Raw genomic sequence first — 14670 nt, forward strand, 5'->3', positions numbered from 1 at the left:
TTTTCCCTCCTGGTTTTGCTGACACCTCTTGAGATCAGCACCATCATGCAGACTGACCAAGTTCTTGGAGAGAGATTTGCTGAGTAGCTTGCAGAGGGAGAACAAACCAGAGTCTCCTACACTTGTGCTGTCCTGATCAGCTTCCACCTTGGGATTGGTGGAGTGTGCCATTACACGGGCAGGTTTGGATGAGAGACCTGCAGTATCTCTGTATCTCACAGACACAGAACTGTACTCCAAGCTGTGTCTTTCCCTGAGCAAGACACGTTCACCTTGCCATAAGCATGAAAGATTAAGGCTTTCCATTTTAGATCTTATTGATGACAGTGCTAAAGCTAAAAGATTAATCCTCATAAAATTGTGTGCTGTCTCCTGCAGGGACAAAAGGGTGAACAGGGCAAACCAGGAGTGGCTGGCAGGCAAGGAGATAAGGTATTGTCTAATGGTTTTGCTGGTGCTTTTGAGGATGAGGATAAGGTATGTTTTGGGGTTGTTATGTAGTTTTATTTATCACTGTGTGTACCGTATATTTTACTTTACCTCACAGATGACAAGTAATGATATTGTGCAGTAAAGAATGGATCAGCTGAAATAGATCATGTGTTTGAACTGGTGTCCATTGATGCCTGCTGATGTGTTCCTGTAGTTTTTGGTGTATGTGGCTGAACAGTTGTGTGAGGAACAGAGATAAGGGTGGGGAAGAACTGGTCAGGAGCAGAAGTTCTTTAACATTATGTGCAATGTACTGAAGTAACAGTGGGTACCAAATGTCATGTCATGTATTGTTTTAAATAAACAAACCCATCTCTGTTCTCTGATGAAGGGCATGAAAGGAAACACTGGTCCACCTGGAGCTTGTGGTCAAGTAAGTGTAAATTACCTTCATCATACTGTTTTTCTAAACCACTAGAATAAGCCAAACTGACTGTATGAGACAATAATACATGTCCCATGATGCTCTATTTGAGGCATGGCTTTCTCAAAGTACTGATGTTGCTGGGAGGCTCACAGAGATGGCATCTCCCTTCATGTGGAGCTGGATGCAGTGAGGGCCTGGTTAGACCTCACTCAGTTCCAGCAATTTTGGCAGGAGCTTGAACTGTCACAGAACACTTACAGAAATTCACAGGAGTTAATTTTTAAGACAGTGTCTAATAAGACAATTCCAGAACAGGTAGTGTTAATTTTAAAACCCTAAGACTTTTTAAAGAAAGCAAGAGATGCTATGAGTACAACTTCTCTGTCTAGTCGTGCTGTCTCACTAGTGGCTTTCTTAAAGGCCAGGCACAGCTAATGGAAACCTTCTGCCCAAATTGTTCAGAATAAATAACTTTGTAAAAAGCTGAATCATTTGTGATATTGATAGAGTACTAAAAAAGCATTGCTTTTCAAAAAATCTATAGGAGAAAAGTAAAAATTTGTAATTTTAAGCAGTTTTTTATTCCTTTTAAAATTGGTGCATTAAGGGTCAGTTTAAGTTTCAGTGTGATGTTTATTTGCCAGTAATGGTGCCCATGCAAAAAAATCCAGAAAGGGAAAAAATACTTAGTTATAATAAAACAGAGTTCCAGCAAATTGACTTTTGATTTTGCCTGCCATAAATTAAGAATTGATTTTTGTAGGAATTACTTTTTAGTGCACATGTTATTTAAGTAGTTGATTATTGTCGAGTTTCATATATGATTATTTAAGAGTACTCTAGATATAGCTGATGCCGCTTTGAGCCAATGGAATAGACTAAGTGATTCCTAGAGATTTCTTTCAAGAATATTTTCTATTTCATGTTGCCATAATATTCATGATCGGGTCTCCAACTTATACCTTGTCTGTATAGTTGCATCTGCAGGCAGAGGAGTTCTCTGGGAGTTGAGGAACTGAGCTGAAATCCCAGCCCCATCTATTTGTACAGGTCTCTTGGCATTATCTGTGTATAACAATTATGAATTCATTCCTGGCTGTTTGTGATTGCCATGTGATTAGAAAGGTCTCATGATGTTACACCATCAAAATTATGAATGAGATCATAACATTGTTCTAACCAGATGTTCAATGTGAGATACTGTGTTTCTTTCTTCATTCTTACTGTTCTTTCTTTTCTTACTATTTCTCTCTTAAGACGGAGTATTATGATAATGGGGTTGGTGAAAAAGGAGATGAAGGACCCCCTGGACCTCCAGGACCAAAAGGTCAACGTGGCATGCCTGGTGAGTGGGATGTTGAAACTAGAATCTTTTAGCAAGAGCTGTCTACTCAGATGGCTTGTTTTAGGCTAGGTTTTTGAGTACCCAGCAACCTGCTTCTGCCTTTTCAAGAATATTTCCAAATTACTCCCATCAAATTACCCAATTGAAAAGTATCCTGAAACTTGCATTTATGGCTTTATTTCCTCTTAAAAATAATGGAGCCAGCACACTTCTTTGTGCAGATAATTGTGTTGAGCACCTAAGCTCACTGACATCCTGTGTCATGACCTTAGTGGATTACTGAATCAGCACATTATTTGTATATGCCATAGACAAACCATAAGGGCTGAAAGTCTCCTGTTAAAGGTCATGCACTTTTTTTTCAGCTTTCATAGTTTGTCTTACACCATTTTTATTGTCTGTCATTCCAAAATAGTGATGATCTGCAAGTTTTTACTTTGGATTGGCTATGCTATAAAATGAAAATGTACTGATTTATTATTTGAGCTGTATCACAGCTATAACAAGGACTTGGGGGCTGAACTCTGAGGCATCATCTTGTAGACAGCATCTCATACTTATCCAGCAAGTCCTTGCCTTCTGTTTTGATGTTCTAGTTTTATGAGTATTTTTGTATCCAAGTGAATACTCTTGCATTCAGTGAATACTCTTTGTTGTTACAAATCCACTTACATACTTGCAAGGGATGGCAACAGGGAAGTTGAGCCTTGCAAAGATACTAATGCATTGTTAAAAGATGGTATCTTTACTAGTGCAAATAATAGTGGCAAAAAGAAGCAAGTTTTCAGGCCTGTAAGTTGATCACAAGTAATTGTCTGCATCCCCACCTAAGATAAACGTGGTGGATCTTATTCCTACCTGTTGTAAACATACATATTTTGTCAGATTTCAGTGAGAATTGTCAGTATGCAACAGCAGCATAAGCAGTAGATGCCTACTCAGGCAAAACCAACTTCTTAAAAGATAAAGTAAGCCTAAAATGCAGAAGCCCAAAGTTTGCAGTCAGTATTATCGAGTAGTGACTTTGCACAGTATACAGTTGTTTAACTCAAGTTCTAAATACATTGCTTTTGCAGGGCCACAGGGTCATCCCGGAGATGCTGGTAGACCAGGTACATGTAATGATCCAGTACAAACGGTAGAATACATGATTCTTCCTGCCCATTATACTGAATCAGCTTTGTGGAATCTTAGCTTCAGATGATGTTAAAAGTACCTCTAAGTGGTAAAAAATTGATACCCGAAAGCTTTGATGGTCCAAGTATTTAAAGAGAAGTTAAAGATAATCTTAAAATGTCTACATTCTCATTGTGTTTGTTTAGTATATTACAAGATAAAAAAGATTTCTGAGATTAACTCAGTATGTTTGTCTCACTCATCCTATTAAGTACTTAGTTTGCTTTGAAATTCCATTTTTCATTTAACTTCATTTTTGTATTTTTTCCTCTTTGGTTAGGTGTGTCAAGACCTGGTTTGAGAGGTCCCCCAGGATTTCCTGGGCCAAAAGGAGCAAAAGGAGAGAAAGGACAAACGGGCTTGTGTACTGTAGGCCCTCCAGGACTACCTGGTATTACTGGCAGACCTGGTTCTGTTGGATTACCAGGTCCTCCGGGGGAACCAGGTGAAATTTCAGTATTGTATATATAATGAACAAGAACAAATCCAGAGTCATGTCAATATCTAATGTACAAGATTATATAAATACATTATTTAGAGAGTATATTTTGATTAATACAGTAGAATATAATTATTTTTTTAAAATCTTGGTTTAGGATATTCATGGAAACACATATGTAGTGACGGTATGTGATCCATTCCTAATGAAATTCTGTGGGGAAGAAACAATGACTTCCCAATATAAAGTTTTCTCACCTTTTTCTGTAACAGACTGTAAAATTCTGCAACATAAAACCAGGAAGGACTAATGAGAGAAAATCTGTTTTTTAAAATTAATTCTCCTAGAGGTTGTAGTAAATCTGTGAAACTAAATTCAGAAGGGGCTAATCTGAAAGCTAGGAAAATCCCTTGCATGCCTCCAGAGGTCTCACAGGGCCTTAGAGTAGATCTGAAGATCTGGCAGCATGGAAATAAAGAGGCAGCAGTTTGTAAAACTTCCAGAAAATGTATTAACTAGGAATACCTCTTTAACTAGGAGTACCAACAGCATGATGTTTCTTTTATAATTGGTATGGTTTTTCTGAACCAGTACCAATGTAGTGGTTCTCTTTTCTCTCCCTTTGAAAAATATATCTATCCCCCAAATATATTACCTTAGGAATAGTTCGATGTGTGTTCAGTTTTTCCAAAGAAATAATAAATACAGGAGAATAATTCTGTCAAAGATACATGAACAGCATTAATAATTTAGGATTAAAATAAAGGCTTCCTTCCCATTTGTGGTAAAAAAAAAAAAAAAAAAAAAAAAATTGTGTTCCTTTGATTCAAATAAAATGGAAATACTTTCCCCAGAAGGGACTATGCTTTTTAAAGCCTAGATAGATGGATCTATCAGTCTACTGAGATTTATTTTGGCATTACCATATTTATCCTCAAGTACTTGCAGTTACAGGTGGTTTGGATTTGTCCAGGTAGTTCTCTCTTCTAAAAGAATCCTGGAATATTTCAAGTTGGAAGGGACCAACTTGACCAATAAGGATGAGAATACTATCTCCAGCTTATCCCTGCAACTTTTTTCTCTTTTTGCAACTAGAGAATTGTCTGAATAATCTGCTGATGTAATGATGCCATGCTCATTTCATTAACAGGTGAAGTAACATTTAGAAGAGGTCTACCAGGACTTCCTGGAGAGCCAGGGCGTACAGGACCTCCAGGAACTCCAGGAGATACTGGTGTGAAAGGTCAGTTTCAGAAAACTGTTGCTCAGAAATAGATGATACAGTCCAGTAATCTTCATGGGTCCTTGTGAAATTTTGAACTTAATTTACTTCTTAAGCCATTTGATGAGTTCAGAGATTTAAGAAAAATCATTAGGGGTAGCAAGATGCCTTCATCCCCTTGCAGTAAACAGCAGCTGAAAGAGCAGTGCATGTGCCAGTGCTGCACACCAGTTGTGCAGCACTGCAGCAGAGTGTAGATCCTCACTGGAACAATTATTACAGATGGCTAGGGTTTTCATATTCTCTGAATGTGTATGTTCAATGCTTACAGTTGTTCTGAGAGAGGGTTCCTTCTGCAAATTTCACCACAGCAGCTGCTGAATCTCTTTGCCACATGCTAGTCATTAAAGTCACCCAGGCTGTTACAGAGCCATGTTAGTCTGAAGCCTATGTCCCTTTCTTCTTTTGAATTTGACTTATCAGTAGAGTCACTGTATCCAAATGGTTTACTAAAACTAGACTTGACAAAAAAAAATATTGAAATCAAGTGTTTCTGCATTTTCAGTTAAATGTAATCAGTTCTGATTCACTGTCTGACCACAGGTAATCTTGTACTGTGTTGGAAGTGATCTTCCAACAATATTAAGGCCATGATTCTGCCACTCTCTGGCCAAAAAGTGTTAGCCATCCTCTATAGCAAACTATGTAACACATTAGTTAAGCTTGGGAATGACTTTCTGTAAAACAACTAATGATTATTTTTATTCTAGGCGATGAAGCTTACATGTGTACTGACTGTAGCTATATTCCGGGAATACCTGGTCTTCCTGGTTCTCCTGGGCCACGTGGCCAGGACGGCATGCCTGGTAAATTATCTTGTTGTTTCTAACAGTATAATAGGAAATGCTAATGATTCTGCTTTTAATACGAGTATCAGGTATGGGCATGTCTGCAGGATGCAGGCCTTGAACTAGCCCTGAGGTCGTGATGAGTGTGAGAGCCTGATGCAGCTCCATCCACTGATGTGAGCACAAGCCCTAAAAGAGGTGCAGTCAGAATGCTCATAGGCTTAGGTGCGGCCTGAAGCCAGGTCAGTCTGTGATGATTCAGTTGGTGTAACAAGCAGAAACATTCAGTGTTGCGTGTGATTACTGGAGCTTGTCAAAATCCATGTCCTTGTCTTATTTTTCTTTACAAAATACACTATTTCTCTTGCAGGTAGAGAAGGAACGACAGGTCCAAAAGGTTCTCCAGGTTCTCCAGGAGCACCAGGGTTTCCAGGGGCTCAAGTAAGACTTAGTTTTTTCAAATAATTTTTCAGATTTCACACGAATTATTTCAGAGAAACCTCATGGCTGCTGTTACATGCAGTGTCATACTAGGTGATGTCAACGCTTTTCTTACTGTAGTAATGAATGTGTCTGCATGGAAAGCCTAGGTAGAGACTGTGATGTATGGCTGACCTAGCTTTACATGAGCCTGTTTTGCTCAGTGCAGTAAGAACTTCAGCCCAGGCAGTGAAGCAGGTAAATAAATACCTGTGTGATTAACCTGTGCTGCATTTCATGATGGCTAGACTGCTTCTTCTGCCTGGTATAGGTAATTTACAGTTAACTTCTGTTCATCTACATAATTCTATAATCATAGCAGTGCCTGTAAAGCATATATAGTTTTGTGTGCTGAGATCTTCAGGACTTGCTAAGACCCCAGCTGTGGGGACAAATTGCTTCTCATAGTACCCTCTTCGGGGGTGCAAAGAACATTCCCTCTTGGGAAACATTATGAAGAGGGAAGGCTGACACCTGCTGCCACAGACATAACAATTGGTTGTTCTGACTTGTGCCTGTAGTAGTAATTATTTTGGGGAAATTATAGTTCATGCTGTCCAATAAAAAAATATCACGCACAAGTATTCATTGTGGTAGTTGCTGTACAGATGCAAAAAATCTGCTAGCAGGCTTTTTCAGAAGGCTCACAACAGTTCATGAGCGCAAGATCACTAAAGCCCAGTGTGCTTTCAGCTTTACTGGTTTTGGCTGTGATAGCAGGTACTTTGTACACCCTGAGGGGGAAAGAAGGGAGAGGAGATGTTAACTATGAACAGAATGAACTGTGGTAGTTATAGTGTCCCTGAGGAGATATTCCCATGTGAAAGAGAAATCTCTAATTAGATTTTAAGGTACTTTCTTGTCCTTCTTTTTGTGCCACCAAAGCACAACCAGGTAGCTAACGGTCTGATCCATTAATGGATCTTGCATTAATCCTGCTTAGAGTAGCATAAATGAAACTGTGATCAGAGCCAAAAGGAGCAAAAGCAGGAGAAAAAGAAAAACCAAATCAGCCAACCAACACCCCCCCACCCCCCCAAAAAAAACCCCACAACAACCCACTGTTCATTGAAGTGTGCCGTTACTGTGAATAAAGATGAGAATAAAGGACCACTCTCACATATTTAATTTAAAAAAAGAAAGCTTGAAAACAGTTGACACGTGTCTAGCACTGAAATTCTTTTGATCGATCTGCTCCAGGGACCTCCAGGTTTTAGAGGAGATCAAGGACGTAAAGGATCAAAAGGTGAGGCAGGATATGTGTATCCAGAAGGGCCGAAAGGTGAGCGAGGAGATCCAGGAGCCAGGGGAGACAAAGGAAGAAAAGGTTCAAGTGGATTTCTGGGAAGACCTGGCTCTAAAGGATCCAAGGGTTCTAAAGGTGAAGAGGTGGGTATACACTGTTTACAATTAATTTAGAATTCATGAAAACCTAAGTCGGTATTTATATCTTGTATAATAGTCTGTTTTGTCTATTCTGATACTTCAACTGAATATCCTCTACCTGGTTTAGCAACTGGTTAGCAACCAGTATGCATAACCAACATGCATGAAACAATAAGAGTAAATATTCGTATGTAATACCAGAGAGAGATGAGGCTAGTTTAGGTATATGCTGCTGAAAAACCTTGGCAGTCTGTTGTGGTGTTAGTTTAGGTATTTCTGTAATGCTTAAAAGGAAACAATAATTTAAACAGGTCCTGTTCAGTCTTCATTCGGGGCTGAGAGAAACCACAAAAGCTGGGAAGACTGACCTAAAACTAGAATCAATCGTTAGGGCAGAGCTCTTTGTTCAGCAGAAACAATAAGTAACAACGACTGTTGTGTTGTGTTGGCTGAGAAACTGTTAGTGATTCAGATATAACTATCTCTAAACCTGACTCCATGGTATTCAAGGCAAATCAGAGCTGAGGGTTTTTTTTAATCAAACGTCTTAAAAAGGAAAAAAGTGTACAGTATAGTGCCACAGTGATTGAAAAAATCAAGCTGGTGTATTTGTTTGTACTATTTTACTCTTATAGCCCTCAATTTGTAACTATTGGTATTCAAATTTTAGTCACAAGTAAACCAGAGGAAAAATTCCTCTTAAATTATCAGAGCTACGATCTTACCGAAGTAATGAAAGATTATAGTCAGACAGAGAACCGGGCATTTTGTTATGAAAGCTAGTGTAGTGAGCAAGTAATGCTTGGTATAGACACGTGTGTAATCATTAATAGGGATTGGCTGGCTCAAAAGGAGATAGAGGACTACCGGGGTTGCCTGGCAGTGTTGGTGCTCCTGGAGAGATGGGGCTTCCTGGACTGCCAGGATATGGATCACAAGGCATAAGAGGTTTCAAAGGCTCTAAAGGAATACCTGGCCCACCTGGATTACCTGGAGAAGCTGGTTTGTAACTTCCAATTTTATCATGTTTTACCTATGTTAAAGAGTACTTGGTTGAAATTGCAGATAGATTCAAGACAAAGACATAATTTATGAAATGGGAAGGCGTTTTTGCGACAAGGTTTCCACAGTGTTGTTCCAGCTTTGTTCCACTGGAGATAATAGCAAAAGGGTTATAAGATAATTGAGGTTGGATGGGACCCATTGAGGTATTTTGTCAAAAATTCTGCTCAGGACAGGGTCAACAATGAGATCAAACCAAGTTATTGGCAAGGAATTATCCAGTTGGGCCTTGAAAACCTCCAGTCATCCCAGTTCCAGTGCTTGACTGTGCTCATCATGAATTAAGTAAAAAAAAGTTTTCAAGCTTGCATCTAGTTATCATCATTAGAGCTAAATCATCGAGGAAGATATGAAGGACTTAATTTTTGAGTGCTAAAAACATAGCAGTGCAGTATTATTTGTAGGCAAGCATAATCTGGAAGAACTCAGAATTGGATGGCAGATATAGTCAAGGTTTCTAAAAGAGAATATGCATTAAATCTTCATGAAATGGCATTGCAGATTAAGCACTTCTCAATTGCGTCATTTTCCTTCTGACTCTGTGCTTCCTTTTCTGCGTCTCCACTAGACTGCAGGAGGGCTGGGGGGAAGACTGAAGGTGGGCTTGGTGTCAATAAAGTTCTTTTGCTTTATGAAGCCAGGAGTTTCAGAAATATGGAAACTATAGTAGACTGCATTTTTAACCAAGTAGATGGATCACTAATATTTTTAAATGCTTAAGATTACATATTACCAAACTATAAGCCTTTGTAATCTTTAATTATGTATTTGCTGAAGGTCTGAAAGGAGAGACCAGTAGGATAACTCCATTGCCTGCGTTGCCAGGACCTCAGGGACCAGATGGTTTACCTGGCCCCCCAGGAGTGCCTGGTGAGTACATCTGCACTAAACAGAGTAAAAATCAGAGATAATCTGGGATTTCTCTTCCAGCTCTGGCCAGATGGGTTACTGTAACCTGTTGCGTTACTTTAAAATAACTATGAAAAGGATTTCTGTGGTACAGAAGCTATGGAATTAGCTGTAACATTTATTTTCAAGAAAACTGGGGGAAGTGGGTGTGAATAGGAAGGGCACAGAGGGCCATGTCCATGGTGTGCAGTATGGCAGAGATTCCAAGCAGTCCTATGCTATGACTTGGTTCCTCCAAGAATCAAAAACATCTGGGGCATATGCCCCACCTTATTTATCCAGAAATGTGCCTCTAGCATAATTTTGACAAAAGTGTATCCTAAATTATGCTGGGACTGCTGCAGCCTTCAAAACAGAAGGAACAATATTAGGTTAAAGCATTCTTAATCTTCCTGAAGACTTTAGCCCTTCTCATGCTTTGCAGAGACACAGTCAAAAAAGTAACTGTATTACTAAGTTTCTTGGTTCCTTTTTGATGTGACTGTTACTAACCATTGTTCTAAGATACTAAGAACCTGATTTTTCTTTCTTGGGTAGGTTTTGGGCTTGGGTTATAGGTGGGATTTTTTTGGTTGCTGGTGTTTTAAATTTTGCAGAATTTTTGAATGCCCTGAATAACAGTAAGTCAGGTTAACTGTAAGGCATCTTTGCTTTGGTTTTGTAGAACAACAGTCCTTAAAGCTCCAACTTAAGGTAGTTTCTGTTCTTCTAGTTCCTTCCGTTCTGAACTTCACCCCAATAATGTGTGCTTGTATCTTCTCAACAAGTGGAAAATTTGTATCTGCACGTAGTTGTTCCTAGAAGTCTGGAATTTGGGCAATTTGCATAAAGACTGAACTCACAGACTCATGCCTGCTTTGGGTATTGTGAATACAATTAGCATTTTAACTGTGGAAATCTGCTGTGAAGGAGAAATAGTGTCTAAATTCTAATAATATACAGTGGTGTCCTAATTAATAATGTTGAACTATAAGCCATCTAATCTTACAAGTTGATGTTCTGCAGTAAGATATATCACAGTTTACTTATTTTCTTTGTACAGGTAGGGTTGGAGCAAGAGGTCAGCCAGGTGATTCAGGACATCCAGGGCCAACAGGTGACACAGGCTTTCCAGGGCTTGGGTTTCCTGGAAACCCAGGTCCAAAAGGTAAAATACTCTTTTGGATAATGTTCTTTAAAAAAAGCAAAAACCAACAAAACCCCAAATCTACTTCTTTTTAGTCCACATTAAAAGCAATTGACAAGTTAAAAAAAAAATCAATGAACATTACTCAGGCAAGTGTTTTTAGCACTCTTGTAATTTATTGCCTTAAGGCTTATGAACTATAAGTTGGAAATATTTTTAAGTATTTCAGAGAATCAAGTATCAAAGGTGGTAGTAGGAAAATATTTTAAGACATTGATTTTTCCTGGAATACTGCCCAAACAGGTACAGCTTCACCTGAGTGCCACACTTATTTCAGAGTGATTCTCTTTACCTGGATATGTGTTACAGAGACAGAGATGTATAAGTGTCAGTACTTTATTTTTAATCAATTTTGGTTATATACAATACCTGCTCTAATGTGCAGGTAATAGAAAGCATTTTCAATACTGTGAATTTGGACATTCCTTGTACAAAGTCATACCCCCTTTTGGACACTAGAAGTATTACCAAATTCTTAATATCCAATACTAAAACGATTATCAACATGCTTGTTAAAGAAAACAGTAGGGAACTGGCATCAGAATAGCTTCACTTTGGAAAAAACCTCCCACGTTAAATAACTAATTTGAAGCAAGTAACCAAGCACTGATAAGAGTTACTGTTGAGTGAATATGTAAGGTACAAGATGCAGTGTGTCACATCAACTCTGAAATCAAGATGCTGTCTTCAGCTCATGTAAGCTACTTTCATGTCAGAGGCTCATAACTGTATCCATAGAAATACCCATTTGTAAAATAAGGTGATAACCCGTAGCATCTGTACTGCCATTTAATTCCTTTTGCAGGAGATAAAGGACTTGCAGGAGGCAGAGGGTCACCAGGTTGTGAAGGAAAGATTGGAGATCCAGGCCGAGCTGGAAACCTAGGACATCCAGGAGAAAAGGTTTGGTTAGAAATACAGCACAGACTTTTCCATAGGTCCCATACATTAAATGTGACACTGAGCAAATAAATTAAGAAGTGTAAAGAATTACAGGAATTCCTATGCTTCCCGACCAGCGATGCACAAATTATTAAATTGAATTCTTTATGTAAAAAGGGGCTCAATCCAAAATTTTAAATTCAGATAGAGGATTTCATAACTCCAAGTGTTTTGAATGTTTTGGTACTTCAGTTTTCGGAGCCCAAGGAGTATATTGCATTGTTTACAGTAAATAAATAAGGCCATAGCTTCTGAAAAGATGGCTATTCAAAAATTGCAATTAAGCACATATTTGAGGGAGGTCAGTAGCAAATAAGTATACATTTAATTTAAACAAGTGTTCTGTTGAAGTGAAGCATAAAGGAAGTAGGTTGGAGGTAATACTACATCCACTCTTGCTGATTAACAGAAGTTAATCTACTGATGGCATATGTAAATATAGGATTCTTGACTACTGTGTAGTCAGGATTCCAATCTGAACAAAACAATAATACCTATGTGTTTTGAAAAAGTGACATTTCTTTTTTTGTGTGCTCCTACGCCGTTCTTTTGTGTGTTTTTTGACGTGACAAAGTGTGGCGTTTGAGGGTGTGAGGGTTATTATTTAATCTGTGTTTGACATCACAGAACAGCTGGATGTGGAATAGCCTTTGTGGTCCAAGTATATCATCAGTGACTGTTATAAACTCAGCTCTACTGACCTGCTTTATTGCTATATCAATTTGCTGATACTCAAAGCTAGTACTCAAAACAACCAGCAGTTCAGTCAGACAAAAAAACCAACTAATTCAAAGTTCCCCTTCAGGGAATAGACTTGGGACATTTGTGATAAAATTAGCCTTCATGGAAAACAACGTTCAGAAGAATGATTTAAAAAAACCCAATGACACGAGTGTTCTAAGACATATCTGGGCACTGACTTTGATTCTATAAATAAATATTTTGATAAAAATATGACTCATAAAAATAAAGGAAAAGTTGTATTTGCGCAAACTTCAACCAGATTTTCAGATACAAGTCCAAAGGTTTTCACAGCTACAGTAAGCATCACAGTGCAGTAAAGGTCAAATGGAGGGAAGTGTCTTGCATTGCTCAGTAGCAATTTCTTAGAGTTCAGAGTTCAAAAGCTGTCTAGACAAATTACTCCTCTGGTATGGAACCTGCAGCTGGTTGATAAGGAATGTCCAGGGGTCTGCTGAATCAGGGCCATTAAAAACTATAATGAGAAGGATCCTCAGGGATCTGGAGAAGATTACTGTAATAAAAGTAGTTAGTTAATTACATGGTGGATAAATTATTTTGGCAGATTTGCAAAACATAGTTTACATTTCTCTCTCTTGCAGGGTGACCCAGGCATGGTTATTCCTGGAGAGCCAGGTAGACTGGGTTCACCAGGAGGTCATGGCATTCCTGGCTCAAAAGGTGATCCTGGATTTCCAGGACTTCCAGGCTTACCAGGGCGTGCTGGACACGATGGTGATGATGGCCTAAGAGGTACTGTTGTCAAACAAGCTCAGGGAGCACTGCAAGTTATTTTAAGGAAAAGGAAGCCAAGTCAAACAATGCTCACTCAAAGCTTAAAACTTCTGCTTAAATCATTGTGAATCTGGACTCTTTTCTTTTAGGAGATCGTGGCTCACCTGGAGTTCCTGGAGATCCAGGTTTTCCAGGGAAACCTGCTGAATGTCTTATTGGCCTGCCAGGTTTGCCTGGTGGCCAGGGAGCTACAGGCCCACCAGGTAGGACCTTCTGAATCAAATGTGTCGTTTGGCTCGGTGCGTCTGGGTTTTGTTTCTACTTTACAATGGCATGAGGGAGCTGAAGTTGTTTCTGGACATTGGTTGTAGGATAGTCTGTGAGAAAGTGTGAGCCCATTTAAAAGATGCACTTTCTGCAGATGGAGGAAACACATGCACTGATTAAGATGGATTAAGATTTAGATTATATTATACAGTATGAAGAGTAATTACAAACTGGCCAGAATTCTGCAGGAAAAAGGATATTTCAGTCATGTCTCCTATATGGGGCTGAATTTAGATTCCTTGGTGTACAATGTGATTCGTAAAGAAGCAAAACAGAGGAAGAGCTCATCCAGGTAGAAAACCAATTTACAGTCTCAAAATACTGCATATACTGTATATGATTTTCATTCCAAAAGAAACACGCTTGAGTACCTAGCACAGTCCTTCTCTATATGATCTCAAAATTCTAACTTTTTTTTTGGTACATTTTTTTAATTTTATTAGAGAATGCATGCATAATTGGTGGGTTTTTCATGTTTGGGTTTTTCTTCTTTTTCTGAAAGAGAACAGAATTTTCTACTCTCACCTTTTGTTTCCCTTTAGGAAAAAAAAAACAAAAAAAAAAAAAACAAAAAAAAACCAAACCATGAAACAACCCAACAACCCACAACTCTTAAGATTTCCTGAATGTGTATGTTGTCTTACAGATCTAATGTTTAGCCCTCAAACAGACAGAGTTCAAGAAGAGTTTAATTCTCATGATGCCAAGATAGAGAAGAAGGTTTGTTTTCCAGGCAGATGTACTGTACTACACTATCATGCATTTTTCTTAGGAGGAAGAGGTTCGCAAGGTTCAAAAGGCAAACTAGGTCCTCCTGGCTTGAGTATCCCGGGAATCTATGGAACACCAGGGGAACCTGGTTTAAGAGGTCTTCAGGGAAATACAGGATTACCTGGTCCCAAGGGACAGTCTGGAAGGCCAGGAATCTCTGGTGTGCCAGGTGAGGATTTCCCAAATACTTGTTTTGATACAGAAATTAAGTCAGTCTCTGCAAAAAGGTGTCAGTCATGATT

General features: G+C 38.8%; 1 protein-coding gene across 1 annotated transcript in view; it reads left to right on the forward strand.

The window, feature by feature from the left end:
- Window positions 1-14670, forward strand: part of COL4A3 (collagen type IV alpha 3 chain) — a 65799-nt gene that overhangs the window by 30430 nt on the left and 20699 nt on the right. The window contains exons 17-32 of the mRNA XM_074912366.1: window positions 379-432; window positions 824-865; window positions 2117-2204; window positions 3281-3316; window positions 3661-3825; window positions 4970-5062; window positions 5812-5907; window positions 6260-6330; window positions 7570-7758; window positions 8589-8757; window positions 9595-9687; window positions 10769-10873; window positions 11718-11815; window positions 13198-13348; window positions 13480-13593; window positions 14430-14597. Of these exons, the coding sequence (XP_074768467.1) occupies window positions 379-432; window positions 824-865; window positions 2117-2204; window positions 3281-3316; window positions 3661-3825; window positions 4970-5062; window positions 5812-5907; window positions 6260-6330; window positions 7570-7758; window positions 8589-8757; window positions 9595-9687; window positions 10769-10873; window positions 11718-11815; window positions 13198-13348; window positions 13480-13593; window positions 14430-14597 (1732 nt within the window). The remainder of the gene's footprint in view (window positions 1-378; window positions 433-823; window positions 866-2116; window positions 2205-3280; window positions 3317-3660; window positions 3826-4969; window positions 5063-5811; window positions 5908-6259; window positions 6331-7569; window positions 7759-8588; window positions 8758-9594; window positions 9688-10768; window positions 10874-11717; window positions 11816-13197; window positions 13349-13479; window positions 13594-14429; window positions 14598-14670) is intronic.

This window comes from Athene noctua, chromosome 8, assembly GCF_965140245.1.
Source record: "Athene noctua chromosome 8, bAthNoc1.hap1.1, whole genome shotgun sequence".
In the NCBI taxonomy this organism is placed as follows: Eukaryota; Metazoa; Chordata; class Aves; order Strigiformes; family Strigidae; genus Athene; species Athene noctua.